Source organism: Callorhinus ursinus, unplaced genomic scaffold (assembly GCF_003265705.2).
Source record: "Callorhinus ursinus isolate GAN/ISIS: 27379988/994484 unplaced genomic scaffold, GSC_fseal_2.0 scaffold1, whole genome shotgun sequence".
Lineage (NCBI taxonomy): Eukaryota > Metazoa > Chordata > Mammalia > Carnivora > Otariidae > Callorhinus > Callorhinus ursinus.
The window spans coordinates 141232165-141259334 of NW_027397063.1; the positions used below are offsets into that span (position 1 = coordinate 141232165).

Genomic DNA, 27170 nt, shown 5'->3' on the forward strand with positions numbered 1-27170 from the left:
GTAATGACAATGGTGGACTTCCTTGACTCATTCCTGATTCTAGGAGGAATGACTCTAGTGATTCCTCATTAAGTAGATGCTGGCTTTTACCAGGTTTTTTTTTTTTTTTTTTTTTCCTAATCAGAAATGAGTGTTAAGGGACACCTGAGTGGCTCAGTTGCTTAAGCGTCTGCCTTCAGCTCAGGTCATGATCCCAGGGTCCTGGGATGGAGTCCTGCATCAGGCTCCTTGCTTAGCAGGGAGCCTGCTTCTCCCTCTGCCTGCCACTCCCCCTGCTTGTGCTCTCTCTCTCTCTCTGACAAATAAATAAATAAAATCTTAAAAAAAAAGAAATGAGTATTAAATTTTGTCAAAAGACTTTTCAACAGCCATAATCAAATTGCTCGTCTTCTTAGATCTATTAAAATAGGGAACTGTATTCATTGATTTCCTAATATTGGACCACTCAGGAATAAGCTGCACTTGATCATGACAGATCATCTTCAATGCCCTATTGGTTTCTGTTTACTGATCTTTCTTATTGATATTAATCCAATAATACTTGATAAATTTATCATTTATAAATATGATTTATTCTAAATCATAGACAATTTGACAAAATTGGTAATAATTTCATTGATATTAATAAGAGATTGATATGTAGTTCCTTATTTTGTATAATCTTTATCAGGTTAGGTATTGTAGCAGTTATCTATTGTTAAAATAATGCTGCCTAACAAGCAACCAGAAAGCCTGAGGTTTACAACAGTAAAAGGTTTATTGCTCATGTGACTGAGGTGATTCTGACATGGGCTGGGCTAGCCTAGACATCTGCTGTTCAACCAGTTGTTGGCTGGAGCACCTGGAACAACCAGGCTCTTTCCATGTGTCTGTCACCTTCTTATCATGTAATGCTGTTTTTGCAAGAAAAACTCACTCATGCAAGTTATTTAAAGCCTCAGCTTGCATCTCATTTACTGATATGGCCAAAGCAAGTCACACAACCAACGCTGAGTCAAAAGGGGAGAGCGTGGCAAAGTTGCATTTCTGCAACTATCTCAGTTTTCCCTCATGGCCGCAGTTACACACACCATTCCCACATGTAAAATATGCACATTCCCATCCCAAAGCCCTGCAAAATCTCAGTCAGGTTTAGGATTTCACAATCTAAGTAAAGTCTGGTTGTGTCTACTTTTTTTTTTCTTTTAAGAGAGGGAGAGAGAGCATGTGCATGTGCTCAGTGGGGGCTGGTGGGAGAGGGAGAGAGAGAATCCTAAGCAGGCTTCACACCCAGTGTGGAGCCTGATGCAGGGCTTAAACTCATGACCCTGAGATCAAGACCTGAGCTGAGATCAAGAGTTGGACACTCAACCGACTGAGCCACCCAGGCACCGCCTGGTTGTGCCTACTCTTGATCCAAAGACATATGAACCAAAAAGTCCAATTAGTTGCTTCTCAAATAGCCAACATAAGTGGGTGGAAACAAGGACAAGATCATTGCAAAAGCGCTATCATTTGGTAAGTGTAGGAATGAAAGCATATAGTAGTCACTTGCCCATAGCAATTCTAAAATCCCACTGGGAATGTATGAGCAGGTCCCCCTGCTCTAGAGATGAAGAATGGTTTATGATTAAGGCCTAGTTCCTTGGGTATATGAATTATCTGTTGCTGCATAATAGTAAGTAACTACTGTTATAACCACAAACTTAGTGGGTTAGCACAACACCCATGTATTATCCGAGTTTCTGTAGGTCAAGAATCTGGGTATGATTTACCTGGGTCCTCTAGTCCTCTGCTTCAGAACCTCCCACTAGGCTATAATCAAGATGTTGGTCAGAGCTGGGGTCTCATCTGAGGCTTTACTACGGAAGGATTCACTTCCAAAGTCATGTGGATCCAGCTCCTTGTGAGTTGCTGGACTGAGGGCCTTGATCATTTGATGGTCATTAGACAGAAGATGCTCATTTCCCTGCCATGTGGGTCTCTCCATAGGGCAGCTTACTTCATCAAAGGTAGCAAGGGAGAGTCATTAGAGTCTGCTAGGAAGATAGCAGTTACACTTATATGTAACATAATTACAGAAGTGACATACCATCACCTTGGCTGTTTTTTATTAGAACCGAGTTATAGGTCCTGCTCACGCTGAGGAGGCAGGAGTTACACAAGGGTGTGAATACTGGGAGGCAGGGATCACTGCAGGTCATTTTAGAGTTTATCTGCCACACTGAAAGTGGCATCCCAGTCCATTGTTCTCTGTGGCTCTTGGCTTCACCCTCTACATCTTTCACTTTGCATTGCCCTCCTTAAACACTTCTGAAGAGGGCATTGGAAAATATGCCTTCTGAACAACTTCCTCAACCTGCTTCCTGTCCAAAGAAAGTTGGGGGCCCAGATTCTTTTTACATTTTGTCCCTTTTAATCTAGGTTGATGTCACTTTTATTAGTATACCTCTCCAAAAAGTTCTGTGGAACTTCTGGGTCTGATTTGAATCCATTCTCTCCACCAAAAGCCATATCCAGTCATTTTGAGATATCACTTGCTTAATCTGGGCTTAATCACTGATACTTTAGGTATCAAGCTGCTGTGGGACAAGAATCTTATACTTCCTGGAAGTCATTTTTAATCAACTGGAAAAGTCTGTTAGACAATGCCTTGATTCTTTCAGAGGTCTTAGCCAAGTGTCTTTCAGCCCTTGATTTTGTTTTTACCTAAAGCTGTATCATAAGTCTGATATCTTTATTGGCTTAAAGGGAGGGAGATGAGAAAGTTATTGCTCTAGCATCTTTACATTCCATCTAAATTCTACTTCAAATCTGGCTAGTTCTTTTCTGAGTAATAGTCAGCTGACATTTTCAACATTCTGCCTAGAAATGTCTTCTCTCAAGCCCCAATGTTCAGGAGGTACATTTTCTGTCTTCCAAGTTACCACAGGTGCTCAGTTTCTTGGCATTTTTCAGCCTCCTAAAATAATTTTCTCACCATTTTTCCAAGCCCCACCCACAGCCCAGCTCCAATGTCACATATAATGGTTTTTTGATTTGGCACCAATTTCTATATCAGTTATCTATTACTGTGAATAAATCACTTTAAAATCTCAATGCCTTAAAATAATAAACATGTATTTAGCTCATGAATCTGTAGATTGGACTTGGCTGGGCAGTGCTTCTGGTCTCATCTAGACACACTCACATGTCTGGGATAGGCAGTTACCTTAATGGCTTTGGCCAGGCAAGGTTAGGCGCAAACATTTCATAACAAAGACAGAGCAAAATGAGAGACATCTCAATTGCATAAGGACTTTCCAAGGCAATGCTTGCATCTTGTTTGTGAAAATCCCATTGACCAAACTTGCATGGCCGAGCCCAGAGGTCAGACAGGGAGGGCACAACAAAACTTCATGGCCAAGTATATGGATATAGGGATAAGTGAAGAATTGGGGCTATTTTTGCAACCTAGTATTAGGAATCAATGTTATATTTGCTTCATAAAAATCTGGAAGTGTCGGGCCGCCTGGATGGCTCAGTCATTAAGCATCTGCCTTCCGGCTCAGGTCATGATGTCAGAGTCCTGGGATGGAGCCGCGCATCGGGCTCCTTGCTCAGCAGGAAGCCTGTTTCTCCCTCTCCCACTCCCCCTGCTTGTGTTTCCTCTCTCACTCTCTTTGTCAAATAAATAAATAAAATCTTTTTTAAAAAAATCTGGAAGTGTTTCTTCTTTTCCAATGTTCTGGAATACATTATATAGCAAAGGGATTAACTAAACAATGAAGGTTTGGTAGAATCCTCCTGTGAAACCATCTGAACTAGAGCCTTTTTCATATTATAGCTCTTTGATAATATTTTCTATTTCCCTTATGAAAATTAGTCTGCTTAAACTTTCTCTATTGAAGTCATTTTATTTTTTTTAAAGATTTTATTTATTTATTTATTTGATGGAGGGAGACACAGTGAGAGAGGGAACACAAGCAGGGGGAGTGTGGGAGAGGGAGAAGCAGGCTTCCCATGGAGCAGGGAGCCTGACGTGGGGCTCGATCCCAGGACCCTGGGATTATGACCTGAGCTAAAGGCAGATGCTTAACAACTGAGCCACCCAGGTGCCCCTACTGGAGTCATTTTAGTTCATTAGGTCATTACCATTTCATCTAGGTTTCCAAATTATTTGCAGAGTTGTACAAAATAGTCCTTAAAACTAAAAATTATTGTTTTAATCTTAATTTTCCACTATCATTTTTATTTTTAATATTTCTACTTCCTCCCCATTTTACTTAAGTTAGCTAGTGGTTTGTCTCTTTTGTTTTTCTTTTTTAAGATTTTTTAAATTTATTTGAGAGAGAGAGAGAGAGTGCGACCAGGGGGAGGGGCAGAGGGAGAGGGATAAGCAGACTCAGTGCTGAGCACAGAGCCTGATGTGGGGCTCTATCTCACGACCTGAGATCATGACCTGAGCCAAAATCAGTGGGACACTTAACCGACTGAGCCACCCAGGTGCCCCAATTGTTTTCAAATAATAAAAATGTTCTTCATTAATTTTATTTTTTCCTGTTTTTCTGTGTGATTTTATCATTATTTCTTACACCCCTTCTTTTGTTCATTTTGTCCTTTTTCTTTGCTTTTGAGTTGTATTTTTATTTAAGTTTTCTTTCATCAATGTTACAGTATTTTAAAATTTTTATTTGAGTATAGTTGACATGTGTTATAGTATTTTAAAGCTATATTTCACCTATCAATGCTTTAATTATTTCTCACAGATTTAATTTTCAATCTTTTTTTAAAAGCTCTGAAATTTTGGTTTATATTTCCCCTTTGCCCCAAGAGTAATTCATAGAAAGTCTTTCTCCAGGTGAAACTTAAAAAAATATATTTTATTAATTCCTCATTTTATTGCATTGTGATTAAAGAAGATTGTATTATCTCTATTTTGTGGAAATTATACGTTTTCTTTGTGAAATAATAAATAGCCAATTTCTGTGAGTGAGAATAATAGGTATATCCTCAATTATGTATTATTATTCCTTATTATAAGATGCAAAGTTCAATATATATTCAGAAGATATATAGATGCTGTTGGAATCTATAGGTGATATCAAAGAAAATAATTTAAAGTTGAAAAATGAAATAATCGAGGCTGTAACATTTGTACTAGTATACCTTCATTGTGAATTGTGACTTTTAGCATTACAGTGTCCTTCTTTGATTTGTCTAGTTGTCTCCTGAATTCTATCTTTGTCATATATCAATACTGTAATCTTGCTTTTTATGATTTATATTTGCCTGGTATATTTTTGCCCACCTAATTTTTAGCTTTTATGGGTCAATTATTTTATTTTTTTTAAAGATTTGTTTATTCATGAGAGACAGAGAGAGAGAGAGAGAAGCAAAGGCAGAGAGAGAAGCAGGCTCCCCATGGAGCAGGGAGCCCAATGAGGGACTTGATCACAGGACCCTGGGATCATGACCTGAGCCAAAGGCAGATGCTCAACCGACTGAGCCACCCAGGTGCCCAGATCATTTTAAATGTGTCTCCCGTAAATAACAGATAGTAAGATGCTGGTTTGTGAGCCAACCTGAACTTTTTTTAAGTTTTTATTTAAATCCCATTTAAATAAAACATACATATAACATACATATATGTATGTTAACTTATACATAACTAGTATTAGTTTCAGGTGTACAATATAGTGACTCAACACTTCCATACATCACCCTGTGCTCATCACAAGTGTACTCCTTAATCCCTGTCACCTTTTTTCACTCATCCTCCTACCCACCTCCCCTCTGATAACCTCCAGTTTGTTCTCTATAGTTAGAGTCTGTTTCTTGAGGCACCTGGGTGGCTCAGTCAGTTAAGCATTCGACTTTTGATCTCAGCTCAGGTCTTGATCTCAGGGCTGTGAGTTCAAGCCCTGCATTGAGCTCCATGCTGGGTATGGAGCCTACTTTTAAAAAAAGAGAGAGGGCACCTGGGTGGCTCAGTTGGTTAAGCAACTGCCTTCAGCTCAGGTCATGATTCTGGAGTCCTGGGATCGAGTCCCACGTTGGGCTCCCTGCTCAACAGGGAGTCTGCTTCTCCCTCTGACCCTCTTCCTTCTCGTGCTCTCTCTTTCTCTCTCTCTCAAATGAATAAATAAAATCTTTAAAAAAATAAAATAAAAAAATAAAAAGAGAGAGAGTCCATTTCTTGGTTTGCCTTTCTTTTTTTTCCCCTTTGTTCATTTTTGAACTTTTTTTTAATAGATGAGTTGAGCCTTTTAGTTTATTAATTTGACTCTATGCTTTTTATTATATATTTACTGTGTATGATGCTACATTCACTGCATTTTTCACTATGTGATTTATTGCTTTTATTATTGTTTCTTTGAGCATTGAGGGAGATTTCTATCTTCTAGTGATTATCGTTGTACCTTTATATAATTCTTTGTCTCTTTTTTTCCTTACTTAAGCCCCAACTATTTTGTTTGTCAACTTTAAATGATGCCCTTTGGGCACCTGGGTGGCTCAGTTGGTTGAGCGACTGCCTTCCGCTCAGGTCATGATCCTGGAGTCCTAGGATTGAGTCCCGCATCGGGCTCCCTGCTCAGTGGGGAGTCTGCTTCTCCCTCTGACCCTCCCCCGCCATGTGCTTTCTCTCTCTCTCAAAAATAAATAAATAAATCTTTAAAAAAAAGGAATAAGAACTTTCTCTAAAAAAAAATAAATGATGCCCTTTGCCTTGTAATACTGCCTTTGCAACAAAGCCCACTTTGTACTGTCCTCCCCCTCTCTCCCTCCTTTTTCACTTATTTCATTGTTACTTCTACCTTGTCAAAGAATATCATTTGATACTATTCTTTCACCCCATCTCCTCTTTCATTTTGGTTTTAAATCTGAAACTAAAGATACTCAATGCTCACCACCAGTCCTTTTGCTGAAGTTCCCCAATTATCTCCTAGTTGGTTGAAGCTTTTTAGTAAGATCCTCAGGGATTATGAGTACAATATTTTCTGAGCTCTCACATGATTAAAACTTACATGTATCCTTGATAGTTAAAGGACAGCTTAGCTTGATACAAACACTTAGTCTGAGTTCCTATTTTTTTTCTTTATACTTCTTGAAAATGTTGCTCCACCACTACTTGCTTTTTGAGAAGTCTGATGCCATCCTGACCTTTCCTTTGTAAGAGACTAGCTCTTTTGGTCTAGTCTTTTCCTCACCTTCAAAATTTAATAGTTTGCCAGGATATATCTCAGTTGATCATTCTGGGTCAACTTTTCTATGTAAGAAAGGGGCCCTTTCAAGATAAAGATTTAGGTCTTCTTTTTGCTTTTTCAGAAATTTCTCCTGGGGCAGTTTTGTTTTGTTTTTTAAAGATTTTATTTATTTATTTGTCAGAGAGAGAGAGCACAAGGAGGGGGAGTGGCAGGCAGAGGGAGAAGCAGGCTCCCCGCTGAGCAGGAAGCCTGATACAGACTTGATCTCAGGACCCTGGGATCATGACCTGAGCCAAAGGCAGACGCTTCACTGACTGAGCCACCCAGGTGTTCCTCTCCTGGAGCAGTTTTAAGAATTAAGCAATTCCACTGTCTTCTTTTTTGGTAGCTTCTGGGAGCTCCAATTTTGCCTGTGTTACTTCTTCTTTACCTATCATTTTCGTTCTGGACCTTTTCAGCTCTTCCTCTGTATTTTTTGCTGTCTTAGCTTTTGTCATTCCCAACTTCTATAATGCTTTTCTGTACTTGTAGTCATCTCTATTTTTATTTGAATATGTTGTGATTTTTGTCTTCATATCTATGATGATTTTAATTTTTTGTTCAAATTGTTTCCCAAGCTTGGTCATTTCTCTTTTCACATATCCCTGTTGCTTTTTCATTTTTTTTCTTTTAAGATTTTATTTATTTACTTGACACAGAGAGAAAGATAGCGAGAGAGGGAACACAAGCAAGGGGAGTGTGAGAGGGAGAAGCAGGCTTCCTGTGGAGCAGGGAGCCCGATGCAGGGCTCGATCCCAGGACCCCGGGATCATGACCTGAGCCGAAGGCAGATGCTTAACAACTGAGCCACCCAGGTGCCTCGCTTTTTCATTTTTATTCTGAGTTTTAAATTTTCTGAACTGTGGTATCTTTCATATCCACAATTGTTTCAAAATTTATTTTAGAGTTCATGTTGGAGGGTTGTTACAGTTTACTCTCTTTTGTTCTCCTTATTTTGGAGTATTTTATCAGCTTGAAAAGTTATGATTCTCACTTTGTTTTCTTCCTGTATTTGTATACACAGTGAATTCCTTGTTCTATTTATGTTGACATGCTTGGAATAAAAGGCAACCCTATGGGGGCAGAGGTAAAATGGGAAATGGATTGATTGAGTGGCTTTCACTGTTTCTTGGTCCAAGAGAATCTTTTTCTGTTGGTCGATGTTGTAAAATTTCTTTAATGAGTAATATCTAGGTAGTAGGGGTGGGAAAGTTGTCCATTTTCTTCTGAATCTTTGACTTGCCATTAATAAAATAGGCTGTTATCTTCAGCTTTCTGCTTTCTTTCTCCCCTTCAACCACCAAACCTGCTAGGGACACCACTTCCTTTCAAGATGACTTCATCTCTCTCAGAAGTGATGCTCCTGGTCCCACTCATTTTCTAAACCTCTTCCTTTGACGTCCCCCTCTCCACTGCCTTGATCGACCAGGTCCCAGACCTGGTTTGCAGCATTCTTCCACTCTGGATGGAAACCACAAGTAGTCTGGTTTAACTGAAGTTCCAATTTAGGCAAGGGCTTGCAGCAGAGGTAAAATTTGAGGGATTCTCAATTTGAGGGAAGCAGATCACGTAGGACTTTATCTGTAGGCTTTTGTGATACGTTGAGCAAGGAATAAAGGGATCCAAAGTAAAATGGGAGGGAAGGAGAGAAAGGAACTGCTTTAGGAGTTAGCAAAGGAATAACCAAACTCACTTGGTGACTGATCTGACATGGCAAAGGGGGAGGACATCTGAATTTGAGGTTTGGGTTCTTCAATGAATGGATGGATGAACAGTGGTGCCAGTTCACTGAAACAGGAACACGAGAGGAGGAGGTTTGGGGAAGGGCAAGGGAAGATAAGTGGAGTCTGAAGCACCCCTCTGAGACTTCTAATAGACTCCAAGGAAAGTTCTGGATGGAAGCATAGGTCTGGGTGTTCCTGGCACAGAAGCAGTGGTTGAAACCCAAGAAAAGACGAAATCATCCAACAAGAGAGGACAGAATGGGAGAGAAAGAGAGATGAGGATAAAAATTTGGGGACCAGCAATAATTAAGGACTACACAGAGCATTACTATCAGTAAAGAAGAAGGAAGGAAAGCTCAGGAAAGCAGGAGAAAAGTTGGAAAGAGTGACTATCAAAAAAGAAGACAAGGGCAGAAATAATTACCGTAATGGATTAAAATACATAAAATATATTAAATGTATGGTATTGACACTAAAAATAAAAACCTACTTGCTGTTAGAGGATGCTTGGGAATCAACCCATTATTTTGAAAACTGGTGAACAGAGGAAAGTATTTATCCAGCCTCTCCTAGCCCCTTTGGGTAATTGGACAGGGAATGTCTCTCACACAGAAGAATTCTGGGTAAATGAAGAGGAATAACAAAATTGTATCCCTAGTGAACTAATGGAGCTAGGCTTGAACATCCCCCAAATGAGATAAAACCAGACATATGTGCCTCCCAATGGAAGAACACAACACCATTTTATGAAATTGTCTGACATAAAAAGGGAAATCATCACACGTGCATCAGATCAAGCCTCTAGGTCAGTGGTTATGAACCAGGGGCAATTTTGCCTTCCCATCCCCACCAGGAGATAATGTGGCAATGCCTGGAGACATTTTGGATTGTCATGACTTGGGGAGGGCGTGCTACTGGCATCTGGTGGGTCGAGGCCAGTGACCCTGCTGCCCCCCCACAACCAAAACTTACCCAGCCCCAAATGTCAATAGTACTGCGGTTGAGGAGCTCTGTATTAGATCCAATCACCAATTTATAGGAAATACAGAGGATAGAGAATATGTTAAATGACACCCCGGAAAAAGAATCAACAAAATCCAGAATTAGAGAAATGCTCCCTGAAGGAAGGGATGGAGGGAGGGAGGTGCTGCCCTGTACTACCTGGGAGAGGGCCCCTGCAAGTGGTCTGGTGTGCCAGGGAGTCAGGCAGCCTGTGGGCAGAGCTGATGGGAGGGGACAGGACGCTTGGTCATCAGCCCTGTCAAGCTTCTTGGGTGGGAGGTAATGAGTTACAAAAGGTGGGCATGGGGAGGGAGGAGAGGTCACAGAAGATGAGGGGACAGAAACTGGGAGGTGAGAAGGGCAAAAACTTGATGGAGGGGTTAGCACGGGGAAGACAAGAAAGGAAGACACTAGGAAGCCCTTCAGACACTGAAATGAGGAGGGAGGAAGCAGCTGAGGAGGTCATCGTTGGAGGAGGGAGGATGGACCACAGGGTCACAGTATGGGGGGTGGGGCAGGTGGCTGTGGGTTACAGTTTGAGGAGAAGTAGCCAAAGAGTCAGAGTTGGGGAAGAGGCTGCTAGGGTGGGGGTACGGGGGATAGCTTTGTCTCCCCTGTTCTGCTGATTAGGTCCCTATATTAGCTTTACTTCTGCATTTGAAAGGGGGAAAGTCACCAATTTTTACTGGACATATCCCAGACTCACAGTTTTATCTTGCCTCCCAAGATAAAGGACAGGAAAAGACAGATGCTTTCCTGCCCTGGGCACAAGGGCACAGAATCAGCCCATTTATGTTCAGGAAGATGTGCTAAGGTGGGCTTCAGGTGGTCCCGGGCAGGGCTGGAGCACCGCAAGGAGTCAGGTGGGCAGGCAGAGTCACTCAGGACAGGGAAGAGGGTCCCTGCAGTCCAGGAGGAGCACGGCGACAAGTGGGACCAGTGAGCCTAGGCAGCCAGGGCTAATAGGGGTGCCTGGGCCTGAGGAATTCACTCTGGAGGCCCCTGGGTCTGGGACAGGATTCTCTGCTCAAGCTTGGCGTATTGCGGGAGAAGGGCCTCGTAGACCTGGAGGGGCAGAAAGAGCAGTTTAAGAATGGGGAGGCATCTCTTAGCAACTTGCAATTTTTAAAATATTAGCATCCCATTTACTTGCAATTTAAGTGTCTGTGCTGGGCAAAGGAAAGGAAGCATCAAGTCTCAAAAGAGGAAAAGCTAGTAGTTCTCAAACCTACAGTGTAAGATTTTTTAAAAATGCAAAATAGGACCAAAAAATTTGTTATCAAATCTACAAAATTTTTAAAAATTCTGGTGAAGGTACCTGGAAATGCTGGCTTATCGCACAGCTGGTGAAGTTGGTGGTGCAACCCTTCTGGAAATCAACTTGACTGTACGTTGGTATTAAAGGGCTTGAAAATGCCCATAGCCTTCGACCCATTTATTCTACTTCTGCAAAGCTCTCCTAAGGAAACTAGGGTGCCACACCTGACTAACCATCCAGTCTCCTAAGACTACCATGCACCACACCCTGGCCCTCAACAGGACACACTGGAGAAACATACCTGTTGGCACAGTGGCTGCAGGTGCTTCTCTTCAATGAAAGACCGCATAGCGGTCCTTATAGCAGTTTGCACAAGTGTCCAGGAAACGGTCTCCCTGCGCCCCATGTTACAGCTCAGGTGCAAGGAGGTGAAATCCACGTCATACAGATGCAAGAACCACCCTGGCTTTGAAACCTCATGCCCCACAGGAGTATCTCTTTTAACAACTCCATGAGACGTCACTGGACTCAGGGAAGCCCTAAGTATGACTTCCCATCAGGTATATAGGGTTTTCCCACTCCAGATGCAGTGCCCTAATTAAAGGCCATTTTTACATAAGCAATGCTGTGTACCCATACTGTGACATTCCAAAGGAAACAGAGCTAGAAGGAAACGAAGTTCAAATTCTCATGCAGAACAGGAAATGGTTTTGTTAACCTTTTACCCACATAATTTTCATTGCAGTAATTAAAAGACTAGAGGGGCACCTGGGTGGCTCAGTTGGTTAAGTGTCTGCCTTCGGCTTAGGTTGTGGTCCCAGGGTCCTGGGATAGAGCCCTGCATCGGGCTCCCTGCTCAGTGGGGAGTCTGTTTCTCCCTCTGCTCCTCACATCTAGAGCGGCTCCTCACCCCGCTTGTGCTCTCTCTCTCTCTCAAGTAAATGGGTAAAATCTTTAAAAAAATAAATAAATAAACTAGAAGCAACTGCTCTAAGACATATAAAACACACAAGTAAATTATGGTTCATTAGCCAGAGAATATTATGCAGTCATTAAAAATAATGTATATGCTCATTTTTAAGAATATAAATACTCATGTTGTACTGTAGTGGTTTTTTTTTTTTTTTGAGTGGGCTACAAAATTATATATACAGTGTGCTGGGTAATCAACCAAAACCAAAAACCAAAGATTTTATTTTTGAATAATCTCTACACCCAACGTGGGGCTCAAACTCAGAACTCCTAGATCAAGAGTCCCACGCTCCACCAACTGAGCCAGCCAGGCACCCTTCACAACCCCACATTCTTAAACTTCCTTCCCCACTCCTTTAAAAAACAAAACAAAACAAAACAAAACCTGTTTTCACTTGTGACTCTATAAGCCTTGCCTGAGAAATGTGGACACTTCAGGTGAGCACATGGTGTCTTGTAGACAAGGGACCCAGATGTCCTTGCGACTCACAAACACCACTACTAGTTCATTCCAATCCCACTCCTTCCTTTGGCTTAATTAGGTCCAAAGTCAAGTACTCTAGTAACTGATTTTGCACCCAGGGCCCACTCTTGGCGCATCTGGGGCCACTCGGTGAAGGTGACAGAGAACAGAGAACTCATGGGGAGCTTGGATCTTGTCTGTCAAGAGGAAACTGCAATATTCAGCTGAGCCGAGAGAAAACACTGGTACAGTTTTGAGTTTCTACTTGAGCACAACCACTACTGTACATGCCATAAAGAGAACACAGAGGATGCTCCCCTGCTCCCAAGTTTACAAACCAGTCCTCCAATAGCTCATTACACCAACAGTCATAGACTGTTGCTGCTTGCAACCTGGTGTTACGAAGGATTCTGAGGTTGCACTTGGGTTGACGGGTACAGAGTTCCAGGAGCCTTTAGTGACTTTGGTCATGGGCGAGCCAGGGAAGGTGGGGGACACACACAGAGTGTTTGCTGCCTATAAGGAGACAGGTGCAGCTGCCCTAAAGCTTTCCCCAGCTACCTTCTCCCTCGTGGGCCTCCTAGAGGACAAAGGAGCCAGAACCTACCCTAGCCTTTCTTACAACCAAGGGTGACCATATGACCAAGTGGCCGTCTGGTGGGGGAGTTGAGAGAAATAGACCAGGATTCTCTCCCTGATGAGCAAGAAGTGCGTAAGGAGGGGCTGCCCAACGCCATGCCCTCACTCCTGCCTATGGCTACAGTGGTGGGTGAGCGGGATGTTTGGAGAGGCGGCAGACATCCTGTGATCATCGGGAGCACATCTAGAGCGGCGCCACCCAACACCGTAGCCATAAGTCATTCAAGCCTGGGGGCACTTGAACTGGGACTCGCGCTACAAGCCCAAAATGCACCTCGGATTTCAAAAGCTTCATACAAAACAGAGGAATGTAAAATAGCACATTGGCAATTTTTCTTTTCTTTTTTTTTTTTAGATTTTTCTTTATTTATTTGAGAGAGAGAGAGAGCACATGAGAAGGGGGAGGGTCAGAGGGAGAAGCAGCCTCCCCGCCCAGCAGGGAGCCCGACATTGGCAATTGTTCTTATTGATTACCTGTTGAAATAGCAATATTTCAGACATACTAGATTAGATAAAAAATGTCTTTAAAGTTAGTCATTTCTTTATTTTTACTTTTTTTTTTTTTTTTTTAATGAGACTACTAGAAAATTGGAAATGACATAGGTGGTTCTCATGGTGCCATTGTCTGTTGCTGATCTGTAGAACTGCAGGGACTATGACCCAGAGCCCTGACATTGTGGAACCACGGAATCAGCGCCACAACTACCTTCAGACTTCTTGTTACATAATGAAGCCATTCTAGTCAGGGAGTCTTTTCAAACTTCACAAAGAGTGGGTTAAAAGTAGGCAGGACCAGATGTTGTCCCCACTTCACTGATGCAGAAACAGGCTCAGAGATGAGAAATGCTGTTCAAGGTCATATGAAGGTCATATGCTGAAGGAAAGGCTGGGTAAGAATGAAAACCCAAAGGCCCTTTCTATCAGTTTAGGGTCTTCCTACTGCATTGAGCTGGCTCTTAAAGGTAAGGACACATGACATAAGGACAAAGTAATAAAAGTTTGGGCACACCTACACGTGTGGGTTACGTAGTCACCTGGAAACTGGGAGCTTCTGCTCCCAGATATGTTGGGAGATAATTCTCCATGGTGTTTCTACGTGACTGGTGACAGCTTTTGTTGCAGACTATCTTGTCAATGTTTATATGACAAATAGCATTGGAAGATAGAGATAGAGTCGTCCTCTGGGGCAGAAGGAAAATTTATTTGCTGATCAGGCTAGTACAGATAATGTCTCCCTCGAAGGCAAAGGTTGGGAAGATCTGCTTGCAGCTCCTTTATAAGTTGGGAGTTTCCTAAGCTTGGGTTCACTCAGTTTTGATGCAGACACAGCGTGTGCACAGTTATCCTCCTGGGCCCACTCCACATCATCCAATGGCACTTCAGGGCCAAGGAAATCTGGTGCAAGCATGAAGTTCATGCTGCCTGCTACATCAGTAATAATGCCCTCTGTCTGCGCAGCCCTGCTGCTGGGCTGCAAGAACCTTCTGGGAACAGGAACAGAGGTACGGTGGATGCTATGGCATACCACCCAGATTGCCCTTCAAGAATGAAGACCTTATTCTCCCAGCCCTCAGCTGACAGCCCCCTTTGGGGATGGCTTTGGCTAGAGAGTGCTGCCTTACCCCATCCTGGGGTGGCCTGCACACAGACACCGGCTGACATAAGGTATAACGGCCCGGCCCCCTTACCCCAGCTAGGTTAAAGTCCAAAGAGTCAGCCCAGCTTCAGGACTCCCTCTAGGACTGGCTGAGGGCTCCAGGGAGATTGCCCTGGGTCTCACCTCCTCCCTCTGCCCCATCCTGCCTCCTCATTTCCCCCTCCACAGATATAGATCCCAAGAGCACCCTCAATAAATGTCCTACACCCTAATTGGCATCTCAGGGTCTGCTTTCCAGAGAACCCAAGCTGTAACAAGCGGGGTCTGCCTTCCCAGGGATTTCCTGGCCTGGGGAACCGCACACCTGTCTTGGATCCAGAATTCAGATCTGAGAGCTAGAAACGTAGCACTTCTTAGGCTTAAGTGACAGAATCTTTCTGTGGCTTCTGTAACCCGTGAAATGTAAGGGCCCATCCTGAAGGCATATGGAACACTGAAGATACACCCAGCAATCGATCTGACCCCTGGGGCTATAAAATCAGCAGGATCTATAAATCTCAGTTGACAACCTGGCTCCCTTTTGCTCTGTTTCCTTGACAATTAAAAAACCAAAAAGTAGGGATTTCCCCATTAGCTGAACACATCAACTTTAAGTGACAGAGCAAAACTTACCTTTTGGAAAAAAGAACCTACAGTTGACCTTGAACATCACGGGTTTGAACTGTGCAGGTCCAAGTACAGGTGGATTTTTTTCGATAGAGTAGATGGTAAATGCATTTTGCTTATTATTTTCTTTTCTCTAGTTTATTTCATTTTAATAATACAGTATATAACACATACAATATATAAAATATGTAGTAATTGACTATGTTATCAGTAAGGCTTCTGGTCAGCAGTGGGCTATTAGCAGTTTTGGGGGGAGTCAAAAGTTATACGTACATTTTCGTGTCTGCAAGGGGATTGGCACCCGTCACCCATGTTGTTCAAGAGTTAACTGTGGTTGGTTTTCACAATGCAAAGGCTATGACCAAATTCTGATGGTCTCTCACCTGAGCAGCTCCTGGGGTTGGGGTAGCAGCTAATCTGGGATTTGGGGCTAACTTCACAACCTCTGAAAAGGGCACGTCTGTTCCAGCTGCAAGGCCCAGGAGAGAAAGCTCATTTCACATCAGTGCATGTTGCAAATGAAGACATTAACTGAAAATAGCATCTTATCTCTGGGGTGATAAAATATTCTAAAACAGGATTATGGTGATGGTTGCACAACTCAGTAAATTTACTAAAAAAAATCACTGAATTGTACACTTAAAATTGGGTGACGTTTATGCCATATAAATTGTGCCTCGGTAAAACTGTTCGAGAAAAAGAGAGAAAGAGAAGAGAGAAATTTGATGTGTAGACCTCTCCCCAGCAAGGCCTAGTTTGTCTTGCTCAGCGGGACAGCACCTGTCACAGCAGGGCGGCTAGCCCCTGGCACCTGACAGGAGAACTTACCTGCCTCTCGTCCCTCACCTGGCCCCACTCCCCATGGCTCAGTGCACCGAAGCCACCCCAGGCTTCTTACGATTCCTTCTACCTCAGCCTTTTCACTGTGTCGAGTGTCCCGGTCTCCTCTCTTCACAGACCTACACTCTTCTCAGACCAGCTGCTGCCCACAATGTCCCTTGTTCCGAGGCTCCCTAACCCTCTACCCCTAAGTACCATCTGCTGTCCTCAGAAACTTCGTACAATTTCTGGCCCCAGATTTAAGGTCCCTCCCTTGCTGAGCTCCCAAAGCTCTGTGAAGCCAGGGACTGGGTCTCCAGAAGAGCCCTGGGGCCTCGCACACCGCCTGCATACCCGAGGCACTCAATAAATACTCCCCAAGCAAATGAGCGCAGGGCTGGAGAGGAAGGGAGGCTGCTGTCGGGGGTCAGGAAAAGTGAGGAATTTCTAGGCGGGTTAGGGAGTACTATCAGATAGGCAGGGAAACACAGGACCCCTTGGAGTGAGGCAGGGCCCGGGGAAGACACGAGGTTTCCCAGCAGATGTTGGGATATCTCGGCTCAGAGCTGTATGGGAACGGGGTGGGGGGGGAGCAGAGAGACCAATCAAAAGACACTGGTCCCTTGGCCACTCATTCAGAGACCGCCTATGTGTGAGGTTCAGCCTGGATGCGGCTGGGGAGAAGAGATGTGAAGTGGCTGAGACACCTCAGGGTGAGGACCGGTGTGCTTGGACTTAGCCGGGGCTTCAGTTTTGGAGGGCAGAGTGGGCAGTACCCCCAGATAACCTCTGGCAACGCAATAGGCACAGAAAAGGAAAAATAAAAAAGAAATGCAGTGCCACATAGCAGTGGAGTCCCTAAAGGGCAGTGCCTTTCCCGCTTTAGAAGGAGGAGTGAGACGTGGGCTCTGGGCTTCTCGTGGGCAGCACTAAGGGCCAGAAGATTATGGAACAGTATTTCCAAGGTGCTGAGGGAAAGTATTTTGAAGTTAGAGTCCTTTGCCCAAACAAGGTAACATTCCTTTTTTTTTTTTTAAGATTATTTATTTATTTATTTGAAAGAGAGAGGGAGAGCACAAGTGGGGGGAGGAGCAGAGGGAGAGGATGAAGCAGACTCCCCACGAAGCAGGGAGCCCGACATGGGGCTCGATCCCAGGACACAGGGCTCGATCCCAGCCAAAGTCAGATGCTGAACCGACTGAGCCACCCAGGCACCCCACAAGGTAGCATTCTTTTGGAGGGTGAAACAAAGCCCACGCTGGACATGTAAGGCCTCTAAAGTTATCACCTACTGAATTCCCTCTTAAACTTACCGAGGTTGTAGAGTCCAACAAAACTATCATGGAAAAGAAAAAGGAGAAAGAAACTGCAGGGAATTAGGAAGAGAGAGAGAGGAATTCATAGGGAAGTGCAAACAAAAGCCAATATGATGTAAGTTTAATTAAAAACACAACCTGGAAATAAATTACCCAGTGATCTTGACACAGGAGGTGGCATGAGGTGGGGTGAGGAAGATAGGGTAGACAGGGAGGGGGGTAAAAGAGCAGGAGGTTAATTATTAAGAGAAGGATCTGGTCCCTGATTAATTCTCAATGTTGATAGAAACATGTAAGTTTAAATAGGTGTGTTAAAAAGTGAAGAGCAAATGCATGAAAAGAACTGCCAGAGGAAAGAGAGCCCTCGAGGTAAATGGGCAGCTGGAGGAGCAGTCTGAGCAGGCAGGGGACAGGGCAAATTGACTAAATGGGCCCCTTGTGGGCATGGGCAGCTCCCAGGAGAACCTGCCTAGATGGGGGAGATCCGAGTTTCAGCGAGGCTGCCATCAGAGCGATGGGCCCCCATGGAGCTGTCCAGGGTACTGGACTGTTTGGCTCTGAAGCCTTCAGCTTTGTCTCCACTTCCTGCATTTGCTGAAAAGATGGCCCTGGACTTCATCCACCTCTCCTGCCCGCCAGCTGTCCAGACCCACACCCATGTGCCCTCAAGCATGTCCTGCGTTCTTTCCCAATGTCCCTGTGCTGAGCCTGACCATGACCAAGTCTCATTCAGTTAGGAACCTACTTTTCTTTCCCCACTTTAAGTACAGAATAAAAGAACAGAAGGTTTGGGTTGGTTCTTGCCTGCTGGGAGGAGAAAAAATGAAACTAAAGCCCAAGACTCCAATGTCCCTGAAGGCTGGGAACATTCCAATCTCCCCTTTCTATCCTCCTCAGCCCCGCCAGTGCCCCAACTCTTCCAGAAGCCTCTGTTCCCCATCCCGCGACCTACCGTGGAAAGCTCGGTATGCAGAGCCCACACAGGCCGAGTTGGCAGTGTCTGTGACATGCACTGGGGCACCAAACACATCTGCAAGCACCTGGAAAGGAGGGAGCTTTATACTGTGGTAAGCCACTCCTCAGGGGGAACACGGACATTTGGCACACATGCTCTACGCTCTTTTTCCTCATGTGTCTTCTGATGCCTTCCATTCCACCTCTACTGCCTTAAAGGGAGTATACTCAGCCATGCCACCCTGATAATAATAGAGTCAGGATGACCTGGGGGAAGTCTCTAGTGGAGGGCCACAGCTCTCCAGATTGTCCCTGCACTATTTAACCATTTTATCAAAGACAAGGAGGAAGATTTAGGAAGTATACTTAGCAAATGGTTAAGGTGGAGATGGCTGGAGGTAGAGACTAATGTCAACAAGCTCAAACAAACCCAAACTAAGGGGGCATGTCTTATAGGGATAAGGATAAATTTTTCCATTTAGCTCCCCAAAATAAATTGCATAATTTTAAAATGGAGGACCTCTACTCAGTAGAGCTCACATGGAAAAGACTTGGGAGTCTTAGTTGACCGGAAATATTACAGTGGATGCCACTGATGCCCCACCTGGATTCCATTACTGGACTGGTGTGCATCTCTCCCCCAGATGCTGTGAGTATCGGCTGCTAATGGCTTACAGCTGCCCCTCCTCAAAGGAATTGCTCTTGGCTGAACAGAGGATGCCTCTCATAGGAGGTTATTCTCACCTCTCTCCAGGTTAGCCACTTGGCCCCCTTACCCAAGGTGGAACCAAGTCTGTGGTACAGTTCACGTTTCAGATCTTCCCTATGGGATGGAACCGAAGCTGAAATCACATTCTTGCTTATCATTTCCCTCGGCGCTACCTGCCCCCCTCACTCTCTTCTGGGAGCACCTTCTCAACAATCCACTTATAGAAGAATTCCCATCTCAGGCTCTTTTTTTAGAGAATCTTACCTAAGACAGGTATATTATAAGTCAATAGTTGATACAGCCTCAGGCTACATCCAAAAATGCTCAGTGTCCCAGTAAGACCCTGACAGCCCCATGATGTGATAGCTTGACTGTCAGACATCTGTAGGAGTAGGAACAGAGGCAGGCCTTATTGGACAGTATCAGGCTCTTAGAAGTAACAGACATGGAAGAGGCCCTACTGCTTGGCCTATCACCAACACATACCTGTAAGATGTCTCTGTTGCGAGATGCCCCTCCAGTGGCCAAAATCTTTGTCTTGGGCACTGCAAGGAAGAAGAAAACACTGATGGCTGTAACAATCTCCTCAAGACAAAAAAGACTTTTCTAGAGTCCTTCAGCCACAAAGGGCTTGTACTGGACCAATGCCTCTTGCTCATCACACAGGACTCAAGGAGAGCTCCAGAGCTGGCACTGTCCATGCAGGCTTGTCACAAGTAATTTGCTTGTGAGGCTGCTGCCCCACCGACCTCTTACTGTCTTCATTTTCTTTTAAATCATTAAAAAAAAAAAAAAAAGAATCTGTCAACGAACCAGGAACAAAAGGGAACTTACTTAAATTAATAAAGGCCATCTATCCAAAATTTATAACAAACGTCATTCTTAACAGAAACACTTAGACGTATTTTCTTTAAGACTGGTGTGTCTCCCAGACCTCAAAAAAATGGCCTCCAAATGACCCTTGCCTCCAGATATGTTTATATTCATGTCGTTCCCTCTCACAGTCAATAGGGCTGACTCCTGTGACCAGTGGGATATTGTGTAAATGGTGGAGTGTGAGTTCCAAGAGTAGGTCATAAAGGACATTAAGGCTTCTATCCTGTTCTGTTGCAGATCACTCTCTTGGTTCCCTCACTTTGGGGACTCCTGCCAACAGCCGTGTGAGCTGGCCACCTGGGAAGCAGATCCTGCAGCCTGAGTCAAGCCTTCAGATGACTGCAGCCCCAGATGACATACTGACTTCAACCTTAGAAGAGATCTCAGCCAGAACGACTGAGTTATGCTAATCCCAAATTCTTGACACACAGAAACCATGTAAGATAATAAATGTTCATTGTTGTTTTAAGCTGCTAAGTCTTGCAGTAATTTGTTACACAGCAATAGTTAATTAATAATAAGAACAAAACAAAGACTCATATTATCCAATACACTGTCACATAGTGCTAATTTTACTAGCCACACCTATAAGGCAAGAAAAATAAATAAATATATAAGGATTGAAAGAAAATAAATAAAACTACGATTATTATTTACGGACAATAAACTATCTACTTAGAAAAATTAAAAATAGGCAAACTAATTAAAGTTTAATAAGGTTGCCAGATATAAAAAAGTCAACTTACAATAATCAGTGGCATTTCTAGCAATAACCAATTACCAAATGTGATAGAAAATAAATTACCATTCACAATGGTAACCAGAAATATAATGTAGCTAGGAAATACCTTAGCAAAGAATTCAGAAGTCTCTATGAGGAAAAAAAAAAAAAAAGGAAACTGTTATTAAAGTACAAAAAGGAATATCTAAGTAAATTAAAAGATATTCCACGGTCTTGGGTGGATTTGAACTAACATTATAAAAGTGTCAATTTTTTCAAACTAATTTATAAATTCAATGCAACCTAAATAAAAATTCCAACTGGATTTTTTTTAAGGAACTGAATCAAGTTAGTATAAAATATTTACGGAAAAATAAAGATCCATAAATGGCTAAGACAACACTGAAAAAAGAAAAGTGAGGGGTAAATTGCTATATTAGACATTAAGACGTGTTTTGGGCTGAACTGTGTCCCCTCAAAATTTGTATGTTGAAGTTCTAACTCCTAGTACCTCAGAATGTGACTGTATTTGGAGATAAAGACAGATACATGTTTAAAAAGGTAGTTAACTGAAATGAGGCCATTAGGGTGGCTCTAATCCAATATGGCTGTTGTCCTTATAAGAACAGTCTATTAGGACACACAGAAGGAAAACCATGTGAAAACACAGTCAAGGGGAGAGGCCTCGGGAAAAAACAACCATGCTGACACCTTGATCTCAGACTTTTAGCCTCCAGAATTGTGAGAAAATTAATATCTGTTGTTTGATGCATCCAGTATGTGGTACTTTGTTATGCAGACCTGGCCAACTAATACATACTACAAAGCCATAATAATAGTTTGTCCCCAAAACAGACCAATAAACCAATGGAGTGGAAAAGGGGATGGGGAGAGAGACCCACATATATATAAAAACTTGATAAATGATAAAGAAGGCACTACAAGTAATGGAGGAAAAAAGAACTGGGTCACCATGTGGAAAAAAAATTAAACTGGATCCCGATTTATACCATTCACAAAAGTGAACTCCAGAAGGATCAGAGTCCTAAATGTGGAAGTTATACGAACAGTACAAAACGTAAAAAAAACAAAACAAAAAACATTTCTGTGGCACTGAAAGAGGGGAAAACCTCTTCAACAATATCTCAAGAGCATAAAATTTAAAACGAAATATTGGCAGGTTTAATTTAATCAAAATTCTGTTCAGTTGCCAACACTATAAATAAGGTTAACAGACAAATGATAGAAGACGCTTGTGACACAGAAGCTGACAAGGATCTAGTAATATTCGAGGTATCTGATAAACTCCTGCAAAATGTTAAGAAAAAGATGGGAAATCCAATATGGGGGAAATGGTAAAAGATACAAACCGCCAATTCACGGGGTAAAAAAAACCAAAGTTACAAAGAGCTGTTCAAAGTCATTATTAATGAAAAAAATGCAAATGAAAGTAACACTGCGATACTAGTTTACATCCATCCCTCAGATTAGCAAAGGAGTCAAAGGTGCTTAATGCTAAGTGTTGGTGGGGATGCGGGAACGCTCATGCACTGACAGTAGACTGATGATTTCAAAAACTCCAGAGTCTGACCCCGTCTGTCTCTACCCACTTCCATTGAGCAGCAGCGGCGTCTGACCTCAAGCTAAAGAGCAGCTACCTGGGGAGGGTGCCTGGGGGCTTGAGGGGAATCAGAACTTGCAGTACCACTGAGCTGCCTGGGCAGACGTGGAAAGGGACGGACATGCACCCATCAGAGAAATAAGCTGCATTCATCTTCCAACCAGAATAAAAACCTGTTGATTTTGGCATGTGGAGAGCCTTCGTAGGGAGGACTCCAGCTTTAACAGTGTACAGTGCTTGTACAGTGCTCACAAGTTTCAGCTTAAATCTGCCTGTTGTCACCCCATCTACTTCCCCAGCCTGGAAGGGGCAAGTGGGGCGAGGGTGGGGGGCCCTGGGAGGAGGGACCTTGCTTGCTGTCTCCACTGAGAACCAGTTACTCATTCAGTACTACGAACCTGCAGCCAAGACAACTGAGAAAAATTAATGGTGTGAAATAGAAAGATCAATGTGAACAGACTACCTCAGAAGGAAAAGAACCCAGGGAACAAAGGGACAAATTTGAAAAAATTCCAATATTTTATCCTCTGGTGTATTTGAACGGCTATAAGTCCATAAAAAAGAATAAACCATTACAAAGAAGAACTGGGAAACAAGAAAGAGTTCTAAAAATTAAAAAAACGATATATGAGGGGCTCCTGGGTGGCTCAGTCGGTGAAGTGTCTGCCTTCAGCTCAGGTCATGATCTCAGGGTCCTGGGATCGAGCCCCACGTCGGGCTCTCTGCTCAGCAGGGAGTCTGCTTCTCCCTCTGCCTCTGCCCGCCCCCCCCACTTGTGTTCACTCTCTCTTTCTCTCTCAAATAAATAAGTTCTCAAAAAAAAAAAAAGATAAATGATTACCAACATATTTAGGTGGAAAAACTAAACAGTAGACTAAACACGGCCATATCTAATGTAATAACCTGAAAGATACAATCCAGGAAATTCCCTATGATTTAAAGTGATAAGGAAAGAGAAAGAACAAAGTCAGAAGACACAGAATTCATTTATCATTTTAGAGTTATTCAGTCTACAGATACTTATTAGGGAGAGGCCAGTTGCCACCTGGTAGTGGCTTAAGAAGTGGGAATAGATAGTTTAACAGGCAGATGAGATTCTTCCTCCCAGAGAGCTCATATTCTAGTTGAAGGAGGACAGACCAAAAACATAAATTTAAAAATAGAGCATGATAGTGACAAGTTCATTTTTTAAAATTCTATTTACTTATTTATGTCATCTCTACACCCAACGTGGGGCTCGAACTCACAACCTCAAGATGAAGAGTCGTATGCTCTTCCGACTGAGCCAGGCAGGGGCCCCTGAGAGTGACAAGTTCTACAACAAAATAAAGCAAAGTGCAATTGGGGCCAGAGAGCCAACATCTGGTCTGCATAAGACAGGGTTTCTCAAGCTTGGCAAAGCTGACATTTGGGCTAGATAATCATTGGCTGTGGGGGCTTGTTGCGCACACTGCAGAATGTGCAGTGGTATTCCGGGCCTCTGCCGGTGAGATGCCAGGAGCACTCCCCGTTTGTGACACCAAAAATGTTTCCAGATATCATCAAAAATCCTCAGGGGGGCAAAATCGCCTCTGTCGGAAACCACCGGCCCAATATGAATTCTAGTAAAAAGAACAGAGAAAATGAAGGGAAATGAATCATCGGAGAAATGATGTAATAAATTTTCCCAAGGTAGAAACAGTCAGATATATTCAGGCAAAAGGGGCCAGTGGGTGCTCGGCACAATATGAAGGCATAAGGCCTATACCCAGACTTTAGTTGAGAAATTTCCAAAATCCTAAGAAAGAAGATTCTAGAAGATTCTGTAGAGGAAAAAAATACCATTCAAATGGGCTTCTCACTGGCAACGCTAAAAGTCAGAAGACAACAGAACATTATTTTCAAAGTTCTAAAATAATATGATCTTTGAATTCAGAATTCCACATATTATAAAAGTAGCATTTAAGTGTGAAGGCAAAATTAAACTATTTTCATACAGTCAGAGACCATTCCCCTTACCCCCACCTCTACATGAAAGAATTAGTCAAGGATGTCCTGAAGCAAAGATGAAAGCCAAATACAAAACCACTTAGATGTGTGATATAATAAATAGTGGTAATCAAGGAAAGCCACCAAGTGTATAATTTAAATAATTATTGATGTGTAATGCACACTGAACAGTAACATCCTGGAAATGGAAAATGGGAGGTAAAGAAGAGAGAAGAGGGGGCGCCTGGTTGGCTCAGTCAGTTAAGCGGCTGCCTTCGGCTCAGGTCATGATCCCAGGGTCCTGGGATCGAGCCCCGTGTCAGGCTCCCTGCTCGGTGGGAAGTCTGCTTCTTCCTCTGCCTGTAGCTCCCCCTGATTGTGCTCTCTCTCTCTGTCAAATAAATAAATAAATAAATAAATGTGGACTGGGCTAGTGAATGGCAGCACCTGTGCTGACGTGGCGCCTGAGTGAGCAGGCCCAGCCTAAAGGTATTTGATTAACAAAGTAAACATTATGCGAGCCAAACACGACAAGTTCCAGAAACATAATCCATACACTCAGGTTGTCAGTTTACTACCAATACCTGTTACACAGAAGAGAGGAAGCAAGGAAAAATCAGCCACAAGACTGTTCATAGCAGCACGGCTGGTAACACGTGCAAATGTACGTCACAGAACAATGGTAAACGGATCACGGTATAATCACGATGGAACCCCACAGCACCGTGAGAGCTGACAACTGGTAGCTACGCTAATTCACACCGGTGAATTCATGAACATAATGCCAAGTTAGAGAAGCAAGTCACCTAAGAACGCAGGTCAGTCCACACGGCAGCTGGGAGAATGATGCCTCACGTTTGTGCAGCCCTTCTTGGCTCCAAGCGTGTTCATTTATGTAATCTTATGAACCCAGCAGACCTAGCAAGACAGGTTTGATACTGCCTTTAAGTCTGCTAAGAGGATAAGTAACTTTATGCGGGTTTGCACAAAACTGCTTTAAAGGCTGGGAATGATGGCATGATTCCATCACCCCTCCAGTGCCCAGGAAGACTTCTCTGTTCCCACTGCCTCTTCCTGCACACTGTTGGGGCCAGCCCCCCGCAAAGTGCTGCCTTCTGCTGGCCAGAGAACCCTTCATGCTGGGCACTGGGTGCCGATGTCAGCACCATCCCTGCCCTGCTCACCGATCTCACTTTTCAGGGGATTCTGAAATCTTTGGAGACCTCTGGGGGAATGTCTTTCTTTTTTTTCAAGACTTTATTTATTTATATGAGAGAGAGTGGGAGAGAGAGCACGTGCAGGGGGAGGGGAAAAGGGAGAGGGAGAAGCAGACTCCCCGCTGAGCAGGGAGCCCGACACAGGACTCCATCCCAGGACTCTGGGATCATGACCTGAGCCGAAGGCAGACACTTAACTGACTGAGCCACCCAGGCACCCCTGGGGAATTTCTTTCTACACTTTGAGTGATGGAATGGAGAGAAATGGAAATGTTTATCATGATCATTTTATTTGTTTTAAAATTTGCGGTGAACACATGTACACCCTGAAAAACGTAGGTAACACCTCATAAGCTGACAGCCTGACAAATTTTCACAAACTCAAGACACCCATGTAACTCAGGAAAGAGAACACCACCAGCACCCGAGAGGCCCTCTTCCTCTGAAAGGTAGCTGTTCGCTGCCCTGGCTTCCAGTGACAGTCTGGTTTTAAACTTGATGTACACAGAATCTTGCCGCACACACTTTTGTGTCTGGCTTCTTTTGCTCTGAGTGACATCTGTGAGATTCATCCATTTTGTTGCCCGTGGTGGAGGCTGGTTTATTTTCATTTCGGTGTAGCACCACATTGCATGAATACCCCAGAATGCATGTCTCCTGTCTACTACCCATGGGCGCTGGGTTCCAGCGCAGGGCTAGTAAGCACCGTGCCATGATGAATGCTCTCCTGTACGTCTTTAGAGACCATGTGTACACATTTCCGTTATGCATGCACAGAGAGGCGAGACTGCTGGGGAGGTGTGTGTGTGCAACTTCTCGGAAGGCTTACCTAATGCTGATTTCTAGAGTATGCTTGCAGTTGGTTGGTTCAAAGACAGAAAACATACTACACAGAGCTCAGACTGTCCATAAAAGTGTCATGAGGAGGCGCTCAAGCAAAGAGGCTTCAGGCGTTTTCTACCCTCTCTAGTGATAACAGCTGCTGCCCAGGGGGACAAATACCTCTTAGAGACCTGGACTCCACCCTCCTGGCAGAAGCCCCTGCCCCAGACCATTCCAGGGCCAGCAGTAAGGGGAACTCACTGCCCTCCTAAAGCTGCCCGTTCCATAGCTCAAGTTCTTAGAAATCCCTTTCTCCCCGCAGGGGTCCCCCCCCCCACGTGCCCTGCCCTGCCTTTCCATTCCAGACCTCTCAGATCGGACAGTGGTTCCGCATCCCCACTCTTCCCCATCCAAGCCGAAGTGCTCAGACTGTGCCCCACAGGCAGATGGCCCCAGCCTAGACCTTTCCCACCGGCACTGCCCATGTCCTCAGGGTCTGGAGCTTGGGACACTGCATTTGCACGTTGGAGGCCCGGGTTACAGAAAGGTCTCTAAGTGCTACAGCTACTTGCCAGGAGATCAGGCTACTGGGGACAGAGCAGAGAAGCAGGAACAAGCTAC

The 27170-nt window shown here is 43.7% G+C and overlaps 1 protein-coding gene across 8 annotated transcripts in view; it reads right to left on the reverse strand.

Annotated features, from left to right (window-relative positions):
- The window catches only part of XYLB (xylulokinase), a 65378-nt gene that overhangs the window by 5542 nt on the left and 32666 nt on the right, over positions 1–27170 (reverse strand). For 2 of the 8 annotated variants that reach the window (XR_012381036.1, XM_025884195.2), the window contains 4 exons: positions 19811–19869; positions 18614–18701; positions 15910–15995; positions 3551–10996 (listed from right to left, as the gene is read on the reverse strand). Coding sequence is in view for 4 of the 8 variants with exons in the window: in XM_025884195.2 (XP_025739980.2) it covers positions 10919–10996; positions 15910–15995; positions 18614–18701; positions 19811–19869 (311 nt within the window). In the remaining 4 variants the exon portion in view is untranslated. Of the gene's footprint in view, positions 1–3550; positions 10997–15909; positions 15996–18613; positions 18702–19810; positions 19870–27170 lie in introns of those variants that run through there. The other 6 variants (XR_012381032.1, XM_073901924.1, XM_073901921.1 and 3 more) reach the window with 5 other exon arrangements.